This window comes from Selaginella moellendorffii, unplaced genomic scaffold (genome assembly GCF_000143415.4).
Source record: "Selaginella moellendorffii unplaced genomic scaffold, v1.0 SELMOscaffold_77, whole genome shotgun sequence".
Classification (NCBI taxonomy): Eukaryota; Viridiplantae; Streptophyta; class Lycopodiopsida; order Selaginellales; family Selaginellaceae; genus Selaginella; species Selaginella moellendorffii.
In genome coordinates this window covers 726,143-743,941 of record NW_003314338.1, presented here as the reverse complement: position 1 = coordinate 743,941, position 17,799 = coordinate 726,143, and the positions used below count along the sequence as shown (strand labels likewise).

Genomic DNA, 17,799 nt, shown 5'->3' with positions numbered 1-17,799 from the left:
GAAAGCATCAGAATTTTTAATTGAGAATATTGACTTTATGGCAAGTATTTACTTCACTATCTTAAAATTTTTATTTGATAAAGGAACTGGGCAGTAAAGAGAATTAACAAGAACTTACCAGAAGTAATCCCTTTTTAGTTGTTTATTTACTTCTAGAGCTTCATTATATTCTAGTATAAAATAACACTAACTAAATATAGTTCATATTAAAAAGTATTATAGAAAATATGTAAAAAAAAAGTTTAAAATTTTAGTTGTAAGGTTTGTAAATACATGTATATAGTACCCTAGCTAGGTAATACATTAATTATAGTATTATAGTATATAGACCATCCATTTGGGATTGAATTTGAGATGTATTCTTATATATAAATAGTGGTTTAAACCTTTATTAATATATTTATTCCTATATCCTGAGCACTCACATTGGTGGAGGAGAGAGGCACTACAATTTATCAAAAGGTAAAACTTTTTGGTAGTGATTTACTTTAATGTTCGAGATTGTGTTTATTTCTTCATTCTCTTTTAGATTTATATCTATATTAGTTTTTTGCAAAATTTAGAATTCTAGTTATTGCTATGCTTAGATATATTATTTCTTCTAATCTTCATTGCATTCTCTTCTTCTACTATGCCACACCATCATCAATTAGAGAGTATGTCATTTGAGGCTACTGATGCTACTCCATTGGATTGAACTCTTAATGCCATAGGGTATAATCATATTAGTGTTGCACTTATCCTTGGTGTGTACTTATCTCCAACTTTCATAAGATGTAATTACACAGCTTATTCTGTTCTTAGTGTTTTGACATCTCTTATTGGTATGGAGCATAATTATGATATTGATTAGTAAGTTATAAATAATACAATCTAATTCTTGGAGAATGTTTGTAAATCGAGTTTATGGGAAGACAATGTTTACTAGCTCAAATGGATTTTAGATTGTGATAGGAACTTGATTATTATGAAGATAGTTTGGAGATGAGTTGGAAGTAAATGTTACTCGTTTAATTTGCCATTTAATCCTTTCTCCTTACCTTCTACTCTTTCCCAACCTTTTTTTATTTTTTGGCTTGAGCCACCTTCTCATCTGCAATTTCCTTATTTTGGCACATTAACCATTTTTAATTTTTATGATTCTCATTTTTAATTTGGTGTTGAGTTGAGTGTTTTTTATCCTTCTCATACTAATTTAGATGTTGAGCATATAATGTATAGCTGAAAATCTTGTTTTTGTTTCTTTGGTAGTTTTTGATCAATTCTGATATTAAGTATTCCCCTATTCCAAGGGTTGAATCACTTTGACTAGAGGTTTGGGTTAAGTGCATGTCCCTAGTTATGAGTGCTATTAAGAGCTTTTATTTTATTATTGCTACTAAGGGGTTTATGTGTTCCCTTGAGAGTGTATGCTTTTCTATTAATTTTACTTTTTCAAGTGTTGAATTATGTATTGAGGAAGTTTACTAATATGAATCTCATACATATCTTATGCAAGCTAAAGTATTTTATCACAATAAATCTTTTATTTTCCAAACTTTGAATATATTTCCTTCTTTTCTCCATATGTCTATTTTAACAATTGTTAAAACCTCCTCTTCTGTTGCTTCTTTCTCCTCTTTTTCTTCTTCTATAATGTTTCTTCCTTTCTTTTTTTTACTTTCTCCTTTATGTCTAGACATTTTAAATTTTTTTTCTTTGAAAGAGGGGGTAGAAGGGATGGATGGGAGTCCGGCTTTAACAATGGAATGAGGATAAATAGACGATTGATATGAATTATGAAGTAAGAACGAGCATTATAAGTTAAAATAGAACATCTAGCCTTGACGTAATGAGGCCAAATGAATATGATAGTAAAGTGAAGCCAAACATAGATGGCAGAATGAGGATGAACACAATGTATATATATATAAAATACTCTAGCTAGATTATACATTAATTATAATACTATAAGATATGGACCATCTATTTAGGATTGAATCTAGTCCATCCATCCATTCTTGTATATATAAACCCTAATTAATATATTTATTTCTATATCTCGAACACTCACAGAGTGATTTATAATAAAAGCTATACTCACATTTTAATTGGTATATCCCATATAATTAATTTGAAGGTTAGCTATTTAAAGTGCTATACTAAAGGGTATGATTTGAAATTTCAGTGCAATTACCTTGCTGTTATTCAAGGTTGTTAATATACTGTAATATTACCTTCAAGATTTTCAAAACATAATTACACTAGATATTAAGATTATAATACACTAGTCATAATTATTTAGGAAAATTGCATTGAAGCTAAAAAAGTGTTTTCTTATTACATAAAAATTTGACCTGGTATATTAAATTGTGTTTAAGAATATATAAGGTGTAGAAAATAAAATATCAGTCTTTAAAAAAAAACTGATTTGTTGTGTCTTTTATTGCAATTAAAATATTATATAGTATTTTTAATATAATAATTATTTTATTCTAAATTATTAAAATAAATTTCAATAAAAAATAAGTTCAGGTAGCATTTTATAATATATATTATAATATAATAAATCTTTGACCTTTTGACAGTGTGCAAAAATAATTTGTAACAATGATAATTTTAATGGATAAAAGTCACAGCTTCTATTTACAAGCGCAAGGTAAATAAATAAATAAATAATTGAAACTTGTTGGTGCATTCTTAAATAAGTAAAGGAATTTACAAAGATATATTATAATTGCAAAATTACATTTAAAAACAAGTTGAATCTTCATAGATTGCAATTTAATTATTATTAAATATTTAACATCTCAAAATACTATTATTGTGATTAAGACTATACTGAATTGTGCAATAATAATATATTGGTTTTAAATTTGTTATTCACAGGTTCTAGAAGTGGACTTAACTATTCAACTACATACAAAAACTCGAGTTTGATAACTCAACCTGACCCGCAAGCAACAAGTACCCTCCACTACTCTGATTTAGAAAATACTTTGCAGCTTGAACAGCTTGAGAAACCTGACTGTATCTTTTACAGGCTCCCAGCAAGCACGTCCATTCCAGAGCAGTGGGAACAAAAGGCATAGTGGACAGAAGCTCTTGTGCATCACTTGGATGTCCGGCTCTGCAGAAGAGGTCAACCATGCAGCAGTAGTGGTGCTTGTTGGGCAACACTCCAAAGTCGACACTCATTGACCCAAAATGGTCCCTGCCGTAAAGCAACTTCCCTTCGTGGCTACAGGCAACCAGAACAGAACTGAAGGTGATATCATCCGGCAGCTCGGCAACTTTGAGCTCAGCAAAGAGATCAAAAGCTTCGGTGGTGTAGCTGTTTTGGGCGTAGGCAGCAAGCAGGGAATTCCAGGAACAGATACGAGGCTCAGGTGTCCAGCTGAAGCTCTGGGCAGCAAGGCCGAGATGCCCGTTGAGAGCATAGGCGTTTGTCATGACAGTCCACGAGACGAAAGTTCTCTCCGGCATTTGGAAGAAGATCACTTTGGCCTCGAAGAGAAGACCATTTTGGGAATAGGCCGAGAGCATCGCATTCCAGCTGGTGGAGTCCCGCTGCGGCATTCCATCGAAGATTTCCCTAGAGAGATCGACGAGCCCGGCTTGAGCGTAGGCAACGAGCATGGCCGTCCAGGAACCGAGGTCTCGGAGCTCCATGCTGTCGAACACGAACTTGGCTTGCTCCAGGCTTGCTTTGTGGAGGAGGAAGATCAAGGACGCAGTTTGGGACGCAAAGCTCTCACGGGGAAGGTATTGTTGGCCGACGTCTTCGATCTTTCCCATAATCCACAGGGTTGCGAGGTTGTGCTGCGGCATTTGATAGAAGAGAACTATCTTGTCTTCACGGTTTGCAGCACCAGCCAGCATTATGTTCCACGAAACGATGTCTCTCTCTGGCATCGAATGGAAGAACTCCAAAGCTTGCTTGAATCTTCCAGTCTCTACGAGCAGGGATAAAATCACAGTCCATGAAACAAGGTTCCAACACGGTGCCTCGTTAAAGAATGCTAACAAAGCTTTCTCAAGATGCCCGTTTTGGGCATATGCTCCAAGCATGGCGTTCCATGCAGGTACGTCATGCTGTGGCATATCCTCTAGCATATTTCTGGCTTCATGGACTAGGCCGTATTCACCGTACAATGCAATTATCACCGTCCAAGAGCTGGCGTCGCGCTGCGGCATCAAATCAAACAAGCCCTTGGCTTCTTCAAGATGCCTGTTTGTAGCATATGCCAAGAGCCTCAAGTTCCAGGAGAGTAGATCATGCTGGTGCAATTGTTTGAAGAGGTCTTTTGCTTGATTCAAAGCTCCAAAACGAGCATATGCTCCTAAGGCAGAGTTCCAGGAAACCAGGCTAAGCATAGGCATTGAAGAGAGGATCTCTTCCACTGTATGAAGGTTTCCTTTCTGGGCATTGGCAGAAAGAATAGTGTTCCACGAGAAAAGATCCTGCAATGGCATCTTTTGAAACAAATCAAACGCTTCTTTGGTTTTTCCGAGCTTCGCATATCCGGCAAGCATTGCGTTCCATGCTACAAGGTCTCGATCAGCCTCTTTCAAAGCATCAAAAAGATTTTTTGCGCTTTCCAAATGCCCGTTCTGGGTATATGCCACCAGCAGAGTCGTCCACGATATCAGATTCCACATTGGCATTTCATCAAAGAGATGCCTTGCCACATCGACACTTCCGGACTGGGAATATGCTGCCAAAATGGCATTCCACGTGACAATGCTTCTAACTGGGGCTGCGTCAAAGGCCATCTTCGCAGCATGCAGATGCCCTGATTTGATATATGCCGTGACAAGCATATTCCAGGCTGCAATGCTGTGGTGTGGCATAGCATCAAAGATCGACCTGGCCTCGTGGCAGTGGGGATGGCGGGCATAGCAGTGGAGGGAGGAAAATCCATGATGAAAGGTCCTTTGATTTAATCCCATCAACTATGTAGATCAAATCTCTCAATGAGTTTGTCAGATTCCAAGAGATTCATGCCTCACCCAACAGAAGTTAGGTCTAAGGATTTAGACAAAAAATCCTGTTATTATTAACAAAGGTGTACATTGTTTTGTTTGTGCATTTACTGTACTTTTAGCTTGTTGATGTGGTTGGTGGCTCATCTTACATCAAGTAACATTTTAAAAATAAGTTTAACACTTTGGAATTTCCAGGGACAATTTAAGAAGTTAAAGAGGAACAAATTGGATTAGACTTGTAAATGTGACCTCCATTAATTAGTGGTTTTTAAAATTATAATTATTTTCCAACTTTTTAAATCTACAATTATATTTGATACTAAAATATCAAGTAATTGATTAATAAAACTTATGTGAGTGTATAAAATAAAAAAATAAACATATTTGACTAGCTAGAACAGATTAAAACCAATCCATTAACTATTAAAATCCCACTATACTAATAATAGTATGTAACACCTCATATCATCCTCTCCTCATGGAAGGTAATTAATGTTCTTTAATTAATAAGTTAGAATCTGGAAAAAGAACATTAAAAGAAGGCATTAATAGATTTGTAGATGATGTAATTTATTCTTAATCCCTTTATACAAAGCACTTTAATTGTTGTATATACACAATTTATAGAGGATTAGTTTATTGAATATTGTATTGAACCTCATTAACTTGTGGTCCAACTTGCCATAACACTCAATCCATTGAGCAAAAAGCCTCTTAAACAAATTATATATTGTAAGATTGAAAACATGAATCAACATTAAATCATTCACTTTGTATTTTACAAGTGGATGATAATAAAAGTTATAGTGCCATTATTGTCTCAGGGAATCATAAAGGTAAATTTAAATTTGTTAGCAATATTGGATCATGAGCATATAAGTGTTTATATGATGAAGCACCTATATAACTTAGTAACCCTATGATAAATACATACTGAAAAGATGACAAATAACCATCTCAATTCAAATGTTAAAAGTTTATAAACTTTAAGATTATCCCTTTGAAGGTCTGAATAAACCATCTACCAAACTATTCACATCGCATCTCAAACTAATAGAAATACCTCAATCAAATGATAATGTCTTATATGCACCCCTAGAATAGAAAAGTTATGTTAAACATAAAGAAAACGTGGAATAAAGGTCAAAGGCACCACAAACCATAAATTATTAGTTCTCATAATATAATTCTTAAGATAATACTAAGAATGTAGCCAAAACAATAAATTATTAGCAAATGATGTAGGATTTTCAAACTTAATACAAAATAACTCAAACTTTTCAGCCTCATAAACCTTGTTAAGAAAATATAAATTTAGTTCTGCACCTTGTGGACACTAAATATCAAGTATAGCAACAGCTAATGGCATAGAATCCTTATTAGAAAATTCATTGATACTAGACTAATAAGAATATGAAAGAGAATGAAAAAGGGAGAGGAGCTTGAAAAAGGGCTTCAACATAAATTATAAAACTCCTCAAATGATAAACAGCCCTGAAGTTATATATCTAAAGTTTCAAGGAACATCTCTTTAAGATTTACAAATCCTTAATAATCCTCAAAAAAAATCAAAGATAATGTTGATAACTTCAACAACACTTGTAATAGTGAAATACAATTAGAAAAATAATCAATAAAACAACTAAGATATTACACCTTGCTAGAACGTGTTGCACATTATTAACACATTTTATAGTAGAAAACAGCCACAAGTTTGTTAGGATCAATTTGCAAAACTTCCTAAAAAATGCAATATTTAAAATAAGTTATGTCTTTGGTCCTAAATATAAATTTTTACCACTTCAGCTTTAAATTAATTTTCTACAACTAATTCAACACCTTATAAGCATCATGGATATGCTCCTCTCAATATCCCCTTTGAGTGGATAAATACATTATCGATAAAGTTGGTAGTTTTGACATATCGCAAAGAACCTCATGCATCATTTGTGTCAGGAATCCCCCAATTCTTGCCACATTCCTGACTCTCACCAGATTCCTGACCTGCAAACCACATTCCTAACTCTTGAAATATTTCCCTATTCCTGACTCTTTGATTTCCTATACGATTCCTGATTCTCGAACCACATTCCTGATGATGACATGGCACCTCTTCAACCTCAACTATATTTAGGCTGTCCTCGATCCAAGAGTGGTGGAGCTTCATCAACCTATAGTATATATAGGTTAGCCTTGTTCCATTTCTCCACAATCTGAATCAATGCCAGTTTAAAGCTTTTTCTTCATCTCCACTAGCTTTTCTCTTTGTCTTCTGCATTTTTTAATCTTGATCTTGTTGGGGGTCTTGACAATTTGCTAAAAAGTCATTAGAGTAGTGGACTTTGAGATTTTGAAATAACACAGTTCTTTAATATCTTCTAAAAATTTGTTTGTACCATCTTAATCTTCTTTGGTGACCGACATTGAATAAGAACATTGATCGGACAAACATCCTCAATTGAAATAGGTTGATACATTGCAATCTTAAATAACAAATCAAAGTCAAAAAGATTAGCATACTCTTATTTAAACCAATCAACCACTTAACATAAAGACTATATAAAGTATTTGGAAAGGAAATAGAAGAATGAAAAAGAAACACAGTAGGAAGTTTTGGGGAGATAAAAATGATGGAAACAAAGGTAAAAATATAAAAATGAAAGGAATGGAAGAAATATAAAAAAATATGAAATAAGGGGGAAAAGCCTCAAAGTCACATTTAGCATGATTAGGGTGTAACTAATCTATATTAAAGATGAGGTTAAAACTCTAACTTGGCAACACTTGTAATGATTGAAGCTCAAATTCAAGATCACCCATATTCACAATAAGGCACCTCATCTTGTATACACACATGTGCATAATTGTTGCCATAAAGAATGAACATTGATTCTACTACATAATGCAAATATAGATGGTAATGTATGGCAATAAGATGAGCAATAGAAGATAATTTCAAACCCATGTCAGCTAATACGAAGAGGATAATAAAGACCTCTTGTTATAAAACTAAATTTAGAAAGTGAATACTAAATGAACGAATGCAAAGTGAACCCTTAGGTTGGCTGGGGCAAGTGCATATATAAGTCCTACAAGATTTTCATAAAATGTTAACCATAACATACTTAACTTAATCTGTTGTAATATATTTTCACTTTACATAAAGTAAGAGACTCTAGAATCAAACACTAAATTGCATAATTGACTTAACAACCTTCGATTGGGATGATGCAATTGCTGGAAGGCAAACTCAAATTGGAATCCTAATTCTAAAGATGATGTGTATTATTGGTTCAATTATTTTATAATGATTGCCACTTATCATTTTTGAGATGATATTGGACATATGTGAGTTTCCCATATGTCTCCAAAAAGACAACATTACAATGGTACAATGGTAGCTAATAGAAGACTCTAATTTACATAAGTGGTTGTGTTTAAACCATTATACCATTGCAATATCATCTCTTAGAAATATATAAGAAACTCATTCAGATGCCAAGTATCATCCTCAGAATGACATGTGGCAATCACTATAAAATTATTGAACCAATAACATATGTCATCCTTAGAAATCCTATGGAAGAAATTCCGCCATATGCAACTAAATTTAATAGATCAATTATAACTAAATAATATTAAAGAATTACACCAATTGTTGTTCTAGAATTAGAAGAGGAGGAAAAAGAGGCTATTGCAAAGGGTATAATGTTCTACCAAGAAGTTGAATGAAAATTTTTAAAAAAAGTGAAAAGGAAGAAATGAAAAAGAAAGAACTCTAAATAATATAAAAGTTAGGTCTAAACCAAAAACACAAATTCAAGCACTCTTTGGTAATAATCCCTTATTTTTACCAATGTGAGTGTATGGAATATAGAAATGTGTATATTCAATTTGCCCAAAACCTTTAGAAGCAAGTGGTTTAGATTGAAATTAATCAGACACCTATTAAAATCCTATTATGCTAATAATAGTATGTGGTATGGACCTCACACTAATTAATATATGTAGATAAGTTCATTTATTCAAATTGTTATTAGTATTTAAATTGATGGTAAGGGGTAAATTTTTAATTATTTCGAACATACATAGTTTACAGAATTTTAATTCAAAATATTATAAAGTTTTATTGATGGTGTAAGTGTTTAATATATTTTCAATCAAAAACATTTTTATTCCCAGTTTAATATCACTAGTTTATTTCTTTTTAGTACAAGTTGTTTTAAGTATATAAAAATTGAAATACTCTTTTTTGAGAAAATTTTATTATCTCTTCTAATTATAAATTAAATTAAATAATATTAAATAAATCTTTTCTTGTATTTAAACAAGTGAATTGATGTATAAACCATTATAAATTTTAATTCTGTCATTTAATATAATTGTTTTTCATCTCACTTTTTTTATGATTAAATATAATAAAATGTATAAATTCATGTCAAGAAATTAAAAAATATCCATACTAAAAATAATTTAAAATTATTTTCCTTTTCTTAGTGAATAAAGTTTTTATATATGTAATATATAAAATATCTATCCCCTAACAGTTAAAGGTAATTCAAAATTAAGTTAATACTCTATATATAAAACTTAAATATGAAAGAAACATTTTATGTATCTCATCATAAAGGAAAAATAGAATTTAAGCATTGAATAGAATTAAATCAGAAAAATGTTGAATGTATGTAAAATATAAAGATGTTGGATTTTATCATTATTAAATTATTTTACTAAAAATATAGTAATATAAATATGTTTATATTTTTATTTTCAAATTTCCCATATTAAAGAACTACTCATTAGTTACGAAGATGAATAAATGTTTTGATAATTTTAATATTTTTTGGACTAGTCAGATAAAAAGTCTTATTTTATATTAATTTTCAAATTTAACATAGCTATTTTGATTTAATATAATATCATTTAGAATGAATTTTTAGAAATTCTCATTTCCATCAAATTTAAGATAAATTGCATATAATTTTACTTTATTAGCAAGAGTTATACTTATTGTTACAGTATGACATGATATGTGAAAATCACTCCTTTTACCATCTTTCCATTATTATTACCAACACAATGATTAAGAATAATAGTTGATATTTTATCTTTGAAAGGCTCATAAATTACTTCAAATTGCCAACTTCAGCTTTCATTTGAATCATTAAATTATTCAAGTTTCATTGTTTCAATATCAAAAGTATCAATAAAATCTCATTTAACTTTTACCTGAAAGAATAATTAAATGTTAAAATTGAAACTACAGTGAAATTTTAGCCTACAAAATTTTTCAGATTAAAGGGGAGCCAAAGAAAAAAAATAAAATAGCCCATAAATTTAGTTATTACACCTGATTTTATATAAATATAGTCAGAAAGAACAAAATACAGAACAAAGGACCAATGTTATTATTTTGTTTTTACTCAATTTGTTACTTGCCCACATTCCGACTAAATGTGACAATACAAATGCCTTTGCGTTCAATGGTCAACCTTGGTTGCAGCAAGTGAGAGCAAGTCCCATGCTTAATCATATTCCTAGTGATGCCTCTTGCCACCAAATCAATCACCCAGCCATTCTGCTGCTTGATTAGATCCTCTATCCCATAAAATCCAGTGGACAACAAAATAGAGGCATCTCATACCATGCCGATCAAAAGACCTGCCGTCCTCGTGGAATGAGTGGCAGCACGGAATATGCTTTTCATGGCAACTCCAGCTCGTGGAGAGTGATGATTGTGCATTGAAGCTAGAAATATGCTAGAGAATATGCCACAACGATCCCCATGCTTGGAGCATATGCCCACATCTTGAGCTAGCATTCTTTAACGCAAGCTTGGGCTCGTTCTCTCCCGGGAAATCTTCGATGGAATGCCGCAGCGGGACTCCACCAGCTGGAACGCGATGCTCTCGGCGTACGTCTGCTTCTTCCAATGCCGGAGATTTTTGTCTTGTGGACTGCCGTGACGGATGCTCGGAACGGCCACCTCGGCCTTGCTGCACAGAACTTCTGCTGGGCACCCGAGCCTCGTATCTGTTCCTGGAATTCCCTGCTCGCTGCCTACGCCCAAAATGGCCACACCACCGAAGCTTTTGATCTCTTTGCCGAGCTCAAAGTTGCCGAGCTGCCGGATGATATCAACTTCAGTTCTGTTCTGTAGTTACGAAGGGATGTTGCTTCACGACAGAGACCATTTTGGGTCGGTGAGCGTGGACTTTGGAGTGTCGCCCAACAAGCACCACTACTGCTGCATGCTCGACCTCTCCTGCCGTGCCGGACATCCGAGTGATGCACAAGAGCTTCTCTCCACCATCGTTCCCACTGCTCTGGAATGGACGTGCTTGCTGGGAGCCTTTAAGAGCTAGAGTCAGGTTTCTCAAGCTGTTCAAGCTGCGAAGTATTTTCTAGATCACAGTGGGTACCTGTTGCTTGCGGGTCAGGTAGAGTCGTCAAACTTGAGTCTTGGTGTACAGAGTACTCGAACAGCTTTGAAGCCCACTTCCTGTGTAGAACTAGACGAGAATTGAGACGCCAAAACCGGTATGTTATTGGAGTATATACACTCGCGCAATTGCTGCCTCAGTGCATTCCCTACAGTTCTTTGGTTGTGCACTGGAAATCACGTCAATAGAATATACAAATCCCTAGACTTCACCTTGATGTTGTCATCGCTTCGAGTATCCTGCTCCAGAGCAGGAAACTACCCGAGGAGATTCTGTAAACGAACGATTAGATTCATTCCAGTGGGAGTGCTCACACTTTTTACCTCCACCCTGTCGCCCGGTATGGCGTCAAAATCATTAGCTTTCCTCCAAAGCCTGCTGCACCTCAAGGCCCTTTGAGATCATTCGCTTTTGCCTTTGAGATCATTCGGTTTTGCCGAAGACTCGAAGTACTTGGCGACGGCCTTGTAAAGCTGCTCCTCTTCAAACGGTTTCGATACGTAACCATCCATACCACACTTGGTGCATTCGTCCCGGGTGGCCTGGATGAGGTCCGCTGTCATTGCCAGAATAGGGAGGCGACACTTGCAATCGTGTCCCTCAGCTTCCCGAATCTTTCTAGTTGCTTCAAAGCTGCACAAGAGTAAAGGACACAAGACGTCATTTACGACAAACAGGAAAATGAAATACTACCCACCCGTCCATCTCGGGCATTTGGACGTCCATAAAGCATGCGTCAAACTCGTGGGATGGCTGAAGTCTTGCAATCGCTGCTTTGCCACTCTCGACACATTCAACGCGAGCACCATACTTGGTGAGAGCACCGGCAGCAACTCGCCTGTTGACTTTATTGTCATCAACCACTAATATCTGCTTCCCAGATAAGAGACTGTGCAACCTCGACCCCTGCGAAATCTCCCTGCCGTTCAATCTTTTACTGCCAAAGCCGAAAACTTTCTCCAGGAAAGTTGCAAAAGAGCTTGCTCGGACAGGTTTGTGATGTGTAGCAATGAAGCCGGACGGAGCAGTTTTCAGAGGCTCGTTATCAATCGCCGAACCCGCAAGTAGGATAAACTTCGCATTCTTAAACCTTCCTCCCGCGTCCTTCAACTTTTGAGGAACCACGAGTCCGGAACCCGGCCCCCAGGAGTCTTTGTCGACAAGCACCATATCAAGGCTTCTACAAAACAAGAGCATCCGTCAGTGTTTGGACAAAAGCAAACAACCACCGAGTATCTTACCTTGAGTTCGCACCCCCAGACAAAGCTGCCGGTATATCATTTACGACTTCAACTTGCATTCCCAGTCTTTGCAAGTGGTATCTCGTTATCTGTGACCTTACAGGCCTCCCGTCAACAACAAGTGCCCGCATATTCTTCAAGCACGGCGTCAGCCGCGCCATCTGAGAATGCTTTGGACTTATATGCGGGTATCTGGCCTCCGGCATTTTCATTTCCCCTCTTTTGAACACTACCGAGAATCTGAATGTAGCTCCGATACCAGGTTGGCTGACAAAGTCCATGCTGCCTTGCATCAACTCCACCAAGCACTTGCTTATGCTCAATCCTATCCCAGTGCCACCATAATTCCTCGAAGTAGAACTGTCAGCTTGCATGAACGGCGTGAAAACACGATCCTGTGCAAGAAGCGGAATCCCCACCCCTGTGTCTTCAACGTTGAACACGATCCTGACATCCGTAAGCTCGCCACAGTTTCTATCCTCAAGCCCGCCAACCAAACTCTTAAAACTGTCCCAGCTAAGCCTGGGGTCTGCAGCCTTCATGCCACTCAGCGTATTGCACGAGTCGAATCCTTCCTCTTTTGAGACTGTGGTCAACTCGTCTTCCATATGAACGCACACAAAGATGTGGCCCCGTTCTGTGAACTGCATATAGAAGCCATCACTACAGCAGAAAACGGCGCAAACAATTCCTTACCTTGACAGAGTTGCCAACAAGGTTGGTAATAATTTGATGTAGGCGAGCAGGATCTCCTACCAGGACGTCAGGTACTTTTTCCGAAACGAAGACAGCCAACTTGGATTAAACAAGGCCTCAGGATGGCTGTCATATAAAATGAAAAGCTTGCGTACCTCGATTCCCTTATCCTTGATTTCGGCTGAAAACAAGCAAAGAATGTCGTCAAGAATGGTCCTCAAATCGAAAGGAACCATTTCGAGTTCCATTCGTCCAGATTCGATCTTGGCTTGGTCCAAAACCTCGTTGATGAGCTTTATGAGCTGCTTCCCGCTTTCGTGAGCTGTTCCTGCATAGTCGCGTTGTGTTGGATCGAGGTCTGTATCCATAAGCATTTGAAGCATTCCTGTGTACACCAAAACTTCAGAAAAATGTACATAAAAATTTAATTCTTTACCTAGTACTCCATTCATTGGGGTGCGAATTTCATGGGAAACAGTCGCCAAAAACTTCACAAAAAAGTGTCATCATCTGAATATAAGGTCAAATAGATGCCATACAATCATACCTGAGATTTTGCAATATCAGCAGACTCAGCCAGTACTTTCAAATCTTCCATACGTCGATAATCTTCCTCAACTTTCTGTATCCTATTTATTGCTGCGTGCAATATATGACCCACCAAAAACACGATCACCAATATTCCCACTGAAGTTGTGATAGCCGACCATGAAATCGGAAGGGGATTGTGAAACCTGAAAAGTAACAGCATCTGTCAATCCGTAGAAAAGCCATGGTAAGCTCTTTTACCTGCAGCGAATTTCATGCTTTCTTGCAGGATCCCGAAAGTCTAGTTCCGTCACATGGACGTCACGCCCTTCCAAGTAAGCATCGGGGCCATACATAAGTAGAGGCTTAGATTCGTTCGTCACGTCATAGACATTCACGATGATTGATTGACTACCGGCAAGTTGCTTTAGCAAGTTTGTCACAAGCAATTCGAAGTCGAATGCACCACCGACATAGCTGCATGGTAAAAGTATATCAGACACCACATGCTATAAAGCAATCAGAATCAGCAGTACCCGGCACTTGCAGCAATTCGTTCTTCCTCCGAAGCGTCTTCGGGCAGATCCTCCTTATAGACGGTGAAAGTCACCACGATGCCTAGGTGGTTAGACTCGAGAAGTCTCATTGGAGTCGTCAAAACTCCTTTCCCGGATGATCTAGCCCGCAATATGTTGTCACAGTCTTCCTGCAGCTCCGCGTGTGAGAAGCTAAAACAAAACAAGGGAGCACTTGCCTTCCCGGACAGCATGTCGAGGGACTCTAGATAAGACAAGCTGTTCTGCGTAAAAACGGCTGGCGCGTACTCTGCTTGGGGACTCTGGACTTTTTTGGTTGTCATTGTCTTGATCTCCCAGCCATAGCGCCTCTCAAAGGCCTCCCGCTCCGAGTGAAACAGGCGCTGGGCATACGCCACCCCAGTCATCAACGGCCTCTCGAATTCCGTCCGCTTCGTGTAGACAGCAAATGTCTCCTATAGAAAGGGAAAAAAGAAGTAAGCTAGAGAAAAAAGTGCGGAGGAAAAAAAAAATGGAAAGAGAACGAACCTGGTCGAGCACCGACGGCTGCTTTCCCAGATGAAATGTCCGGAGGAGCGCAGCCAGTGCCTTAACGTGGTTCATACTCGCTGTGAATTGATCCTGGAGCATCCACGCTCGCTCGTCACACATGTTGTCAAGCAGCTCCCTGTGGCGCCTGATGTTCCCAGCGTTCATGGACCTGTACACCCAGATAGAGACGCAAATCCCCCCGAGCAGCCACAAAAGTAGTAGCGTTCCATACCACTTCTCACCGATCTTCTGCCCTTTGCTCTTGGATCCCGAGCTGCGAGAGCTCGCTGGAGGCACCCACCACTTGACAGCCAGCCTTCCTTGATTGCCCCCGGCGGCGGCGGCGTTCGTGGTCGTGCTGGTGCTGGTGCTGGTGCTGGTGGTGGCGGAGCTGGTCCCATTGGGCAATTCCTTGCCACCCCGTTTGCCGCAGCTATCCATCGAAGAGCGACTGAAAATCTCCTTCGCGGCTGGAACTTGACACATTGTTCCTATCTCGATCCTGTTCGTTGGAGTTGAGTCATTGTCCTCCTTGTCCCCCAGCTCGCAGGCCAAATTGCTCCTGGCGGCCGATATAGATCTACGCGAATATGCCACAGCTTTTCCCCAAACAGTGGAATAAAGAGAGCTGCGCTTATCGCTCCTCGTCACTCCAGATCCTTCCAATGCTCAGCATTCCCGGCGCTTCCATCGCCGTGCATTCCTTCCTCTCCTCTTTCCCCTAATCTGGATTGCTGGCCGGCCGGAGCATCACAGACCGCAATGCGAGGCCACTGCCGAGAACCTGGGAGCCAAGAAGCCGATTCCACCCCGAAATATCGCTAGATCCGACCAAACACCGCCAAGATCGCCTGGCGCCGGCATCGAAACCCTGTTTCCCTACCCGGTCTACGCCCTGGAGCGCTCTAACCGCAGCGATGGCGCGCGCCGCCGCATTCGCGCTCTCAACATGCCTTCCCTAATCCCTGAAAAGCCGAGAAGAAAAAGAGCCAAAGAAAGAGCTGCGAGGGTCTTTCTTTCATTGCGCCACAGTGTGAAAACTCCATTCTTCTCTCTTCTCCGTGGATAAGGGAATGAGCTATGCCGCAGCGGTCGCCGCGGCATGCCGCGGCATGCCGCACTACGCCGCAGTCATCCACCACCACTAGTGTTTTTCTCCTTTACTATCGCAAAAGTCAGCCAAAAAATTAGAAAATTATTATTTTTTTGCTGGAGGGTGTCATGTCATCCATAACCATACAGTTAGAACTACACATATTACACATCCATTGTGAGGTCCTTGACCATATACCTTGGATGTTGATAGATTCCTCCTTTCTCTCTTTCAGTGTGTTGTTCCAATCACTGGGCTTTCCAATTCGTCTCAACTTCTACATTTGAAAACTCTTTCCATTTAATCTTTTCTAACTTTCTCGGCTTGATAACCATTGATCTTGTAAAGAACGACATGATCTGTCACCCATTTCGACAAAAGCAAAGAAAAAGCTGAACCTTTCCTCACGAGACGTGTGTAGGATTACATTCACTTAACCTGCGATTAGAGAGCACATTCAATGACACGATCTGTCCCCATGTGTAGAATTTGATTCACTTTACCTGTGATTAGAGAGCAAATTCAATGAGATCTTTCCAAAAGGATCCAGTCTCAAACATGGTAGCTGCTGCTGCTAGGATGAAAACAATGTCATTATCATCCTTAAGGAGACCTTGAGATTTGGTCCAAAACAGAGTATTCTCCTTGAAGGAGAGACTTTGAGATATAGTCCATAACAAAGCTTGTTTGGTGACTAACTTGTTTCCATCCACGTGTGCCCGATTGAGGAGCATGGGACCTAAAAATTACCTCACTCCCTCATGGTGCCTCGTGGGCTATCATATTCCAACTAAATCAGTGGAGCTTGGCATTTTGCAAGTTGAAATCCAAAAGACAGATACCCCTTTGTTGGCTAGTCTAATAAAAATGTTTGGAGGGGGCAAAAAGGAGAGCAAGCCTGCTCTAAGCAAGGTGGTTACAACATCACACTCCCAAGACCTTCAAAGCAAAACAGGAAAGAGAGTATTCTGCCCAGCTTTTAAGAGGAGCACATGACATGCCTGCAAAAATGATAAAGTAATGGAAAAAAACAAGGAATTTAAAATCAGAAAACAAATGTAGTGCACAACTTGGGAAAATAAAAACCAGATGTAATTTTCCAAAAAGAACAAAACATAAGGATAAACTAAATGCATATGCACCAACTTGCAATACTCCATCTAATGTACAATGTAAATTGTACAAGGGGCTTCTTTTTGGAAGTCTGGTACAAACTTGGAAACAATTTACCTAAAGAATATTTGAGCATGCTGAACTAAGGGTATTTTGCCTCACTTTAGGTAGACCAGCACTCAATGTTCTCTGCCCTGGGTGGGTTGTGGGGTCTCTCCTTTCTTTTGGAAGTTAAATGTGCCCTTTATACATACAAACTATCACCCTCAATTGTTTTTCCTATCATGTATTCATCATGGGTTCTTCAATTGATACTACTCTTTTGTACTTTATTTTCTTGTAGGGTGATGTGAAACATTTAATTATATAGATGTTGCAGACTTGAAAAAAAATTGAATTTCAGAGGCTTTGTTCTTATTTAGAAATAATAAAGTTATGTTTTCCATTAGTTTATTTATTTATCTAGTTTTAGACAGGATAAACTCATTTCAAATAGGATATTCTAGAATATTTAATTATACATTTAAATGAAAAAGAAGATTAGAAAAGGACTTATTACTAATATTGTTAATAAATTTAGGTCTAATTATATTTTATAAGATTAATATTATTGAAATAGTTGCTACTTTTTACGCTCTAAAATAATACTG

General features: G+C 37.8%; 2 protein-coding genes across 4 annotated transcripts; both read right to left on the bottom strand.

Moving 5' to 3' along the window:
* Nucleotides 1-2,895: 2,895 nt before the first annotated feature.
* Nucleotides 2,896-4,833, bottom strand: LOC112341146 (pentatricopeptide repeat-containing protein At4g02750-like). The gene has a single exon (XM_024660757.1). It carries the CDS (start codon nucleotides 4,831-4,833, stop codon nucleotides 2,896-2,898), a length of 1,938 nt encoding a protein of 645 aa, XP_024516525.1.
* Nucleotides 4,834-10,710: 5,877 nt separating this feature from the next.
* Nucleotides 10,711-15,978, bottom strand: LOC9642470 (probable histidine kinase 6). Of its 3 annotated transcripts, none has more exons than XM_024660767.1 (13): nucleotides 14,941-15,978; nucleotides 14,631-14,867; nucleotides 14,413-14,582; nucleotides 14,138-14,353; nucleotides 13,896-14,082; nucleotides 13,785-13,836; nucleotides 13,504-13,733; nucleotides 13,349-13,447; nucleotides 12,653-13,296; nucleotides 12,109-12,591; nucleotides 11,735-12,044; nucleotides 11,391-11,683; nucleotides 10,711-11,320 (listed from the first exon to the last, which is right to left on the bottom strand). In XM_024660767.1, the coding sequence occupies exons 1-11, from the start codon at nucleotides 15,427-15,429 to the stop codon at nucleotides 11,813-11,815; spliced, it is 3,039 nt and encodes a 1,012-aa protein (XP_024516535.1). In that variant the 5' UTR covers nucleotides 15,430-15,978; the 3' UTR covers nucleotides 10,711-11,320; nucleotides 11,391-11,683; nucleotides 11,735-11,812. The 3 variants fall into 3 exon arrangements, with proteins under 3 accessions (XP_024516535.1, XP_024516536.1, XP_024516534.1); XM_024660768.1 differs by having other exon boundaries at nucleotides 12,109-12,588; XM_024660766.1 differs by having other exon boundaries at nucleotides 14,413-14,867.
* Nucleotides 15,979-17,799: the final 1,821 nt, after the last annotated feature.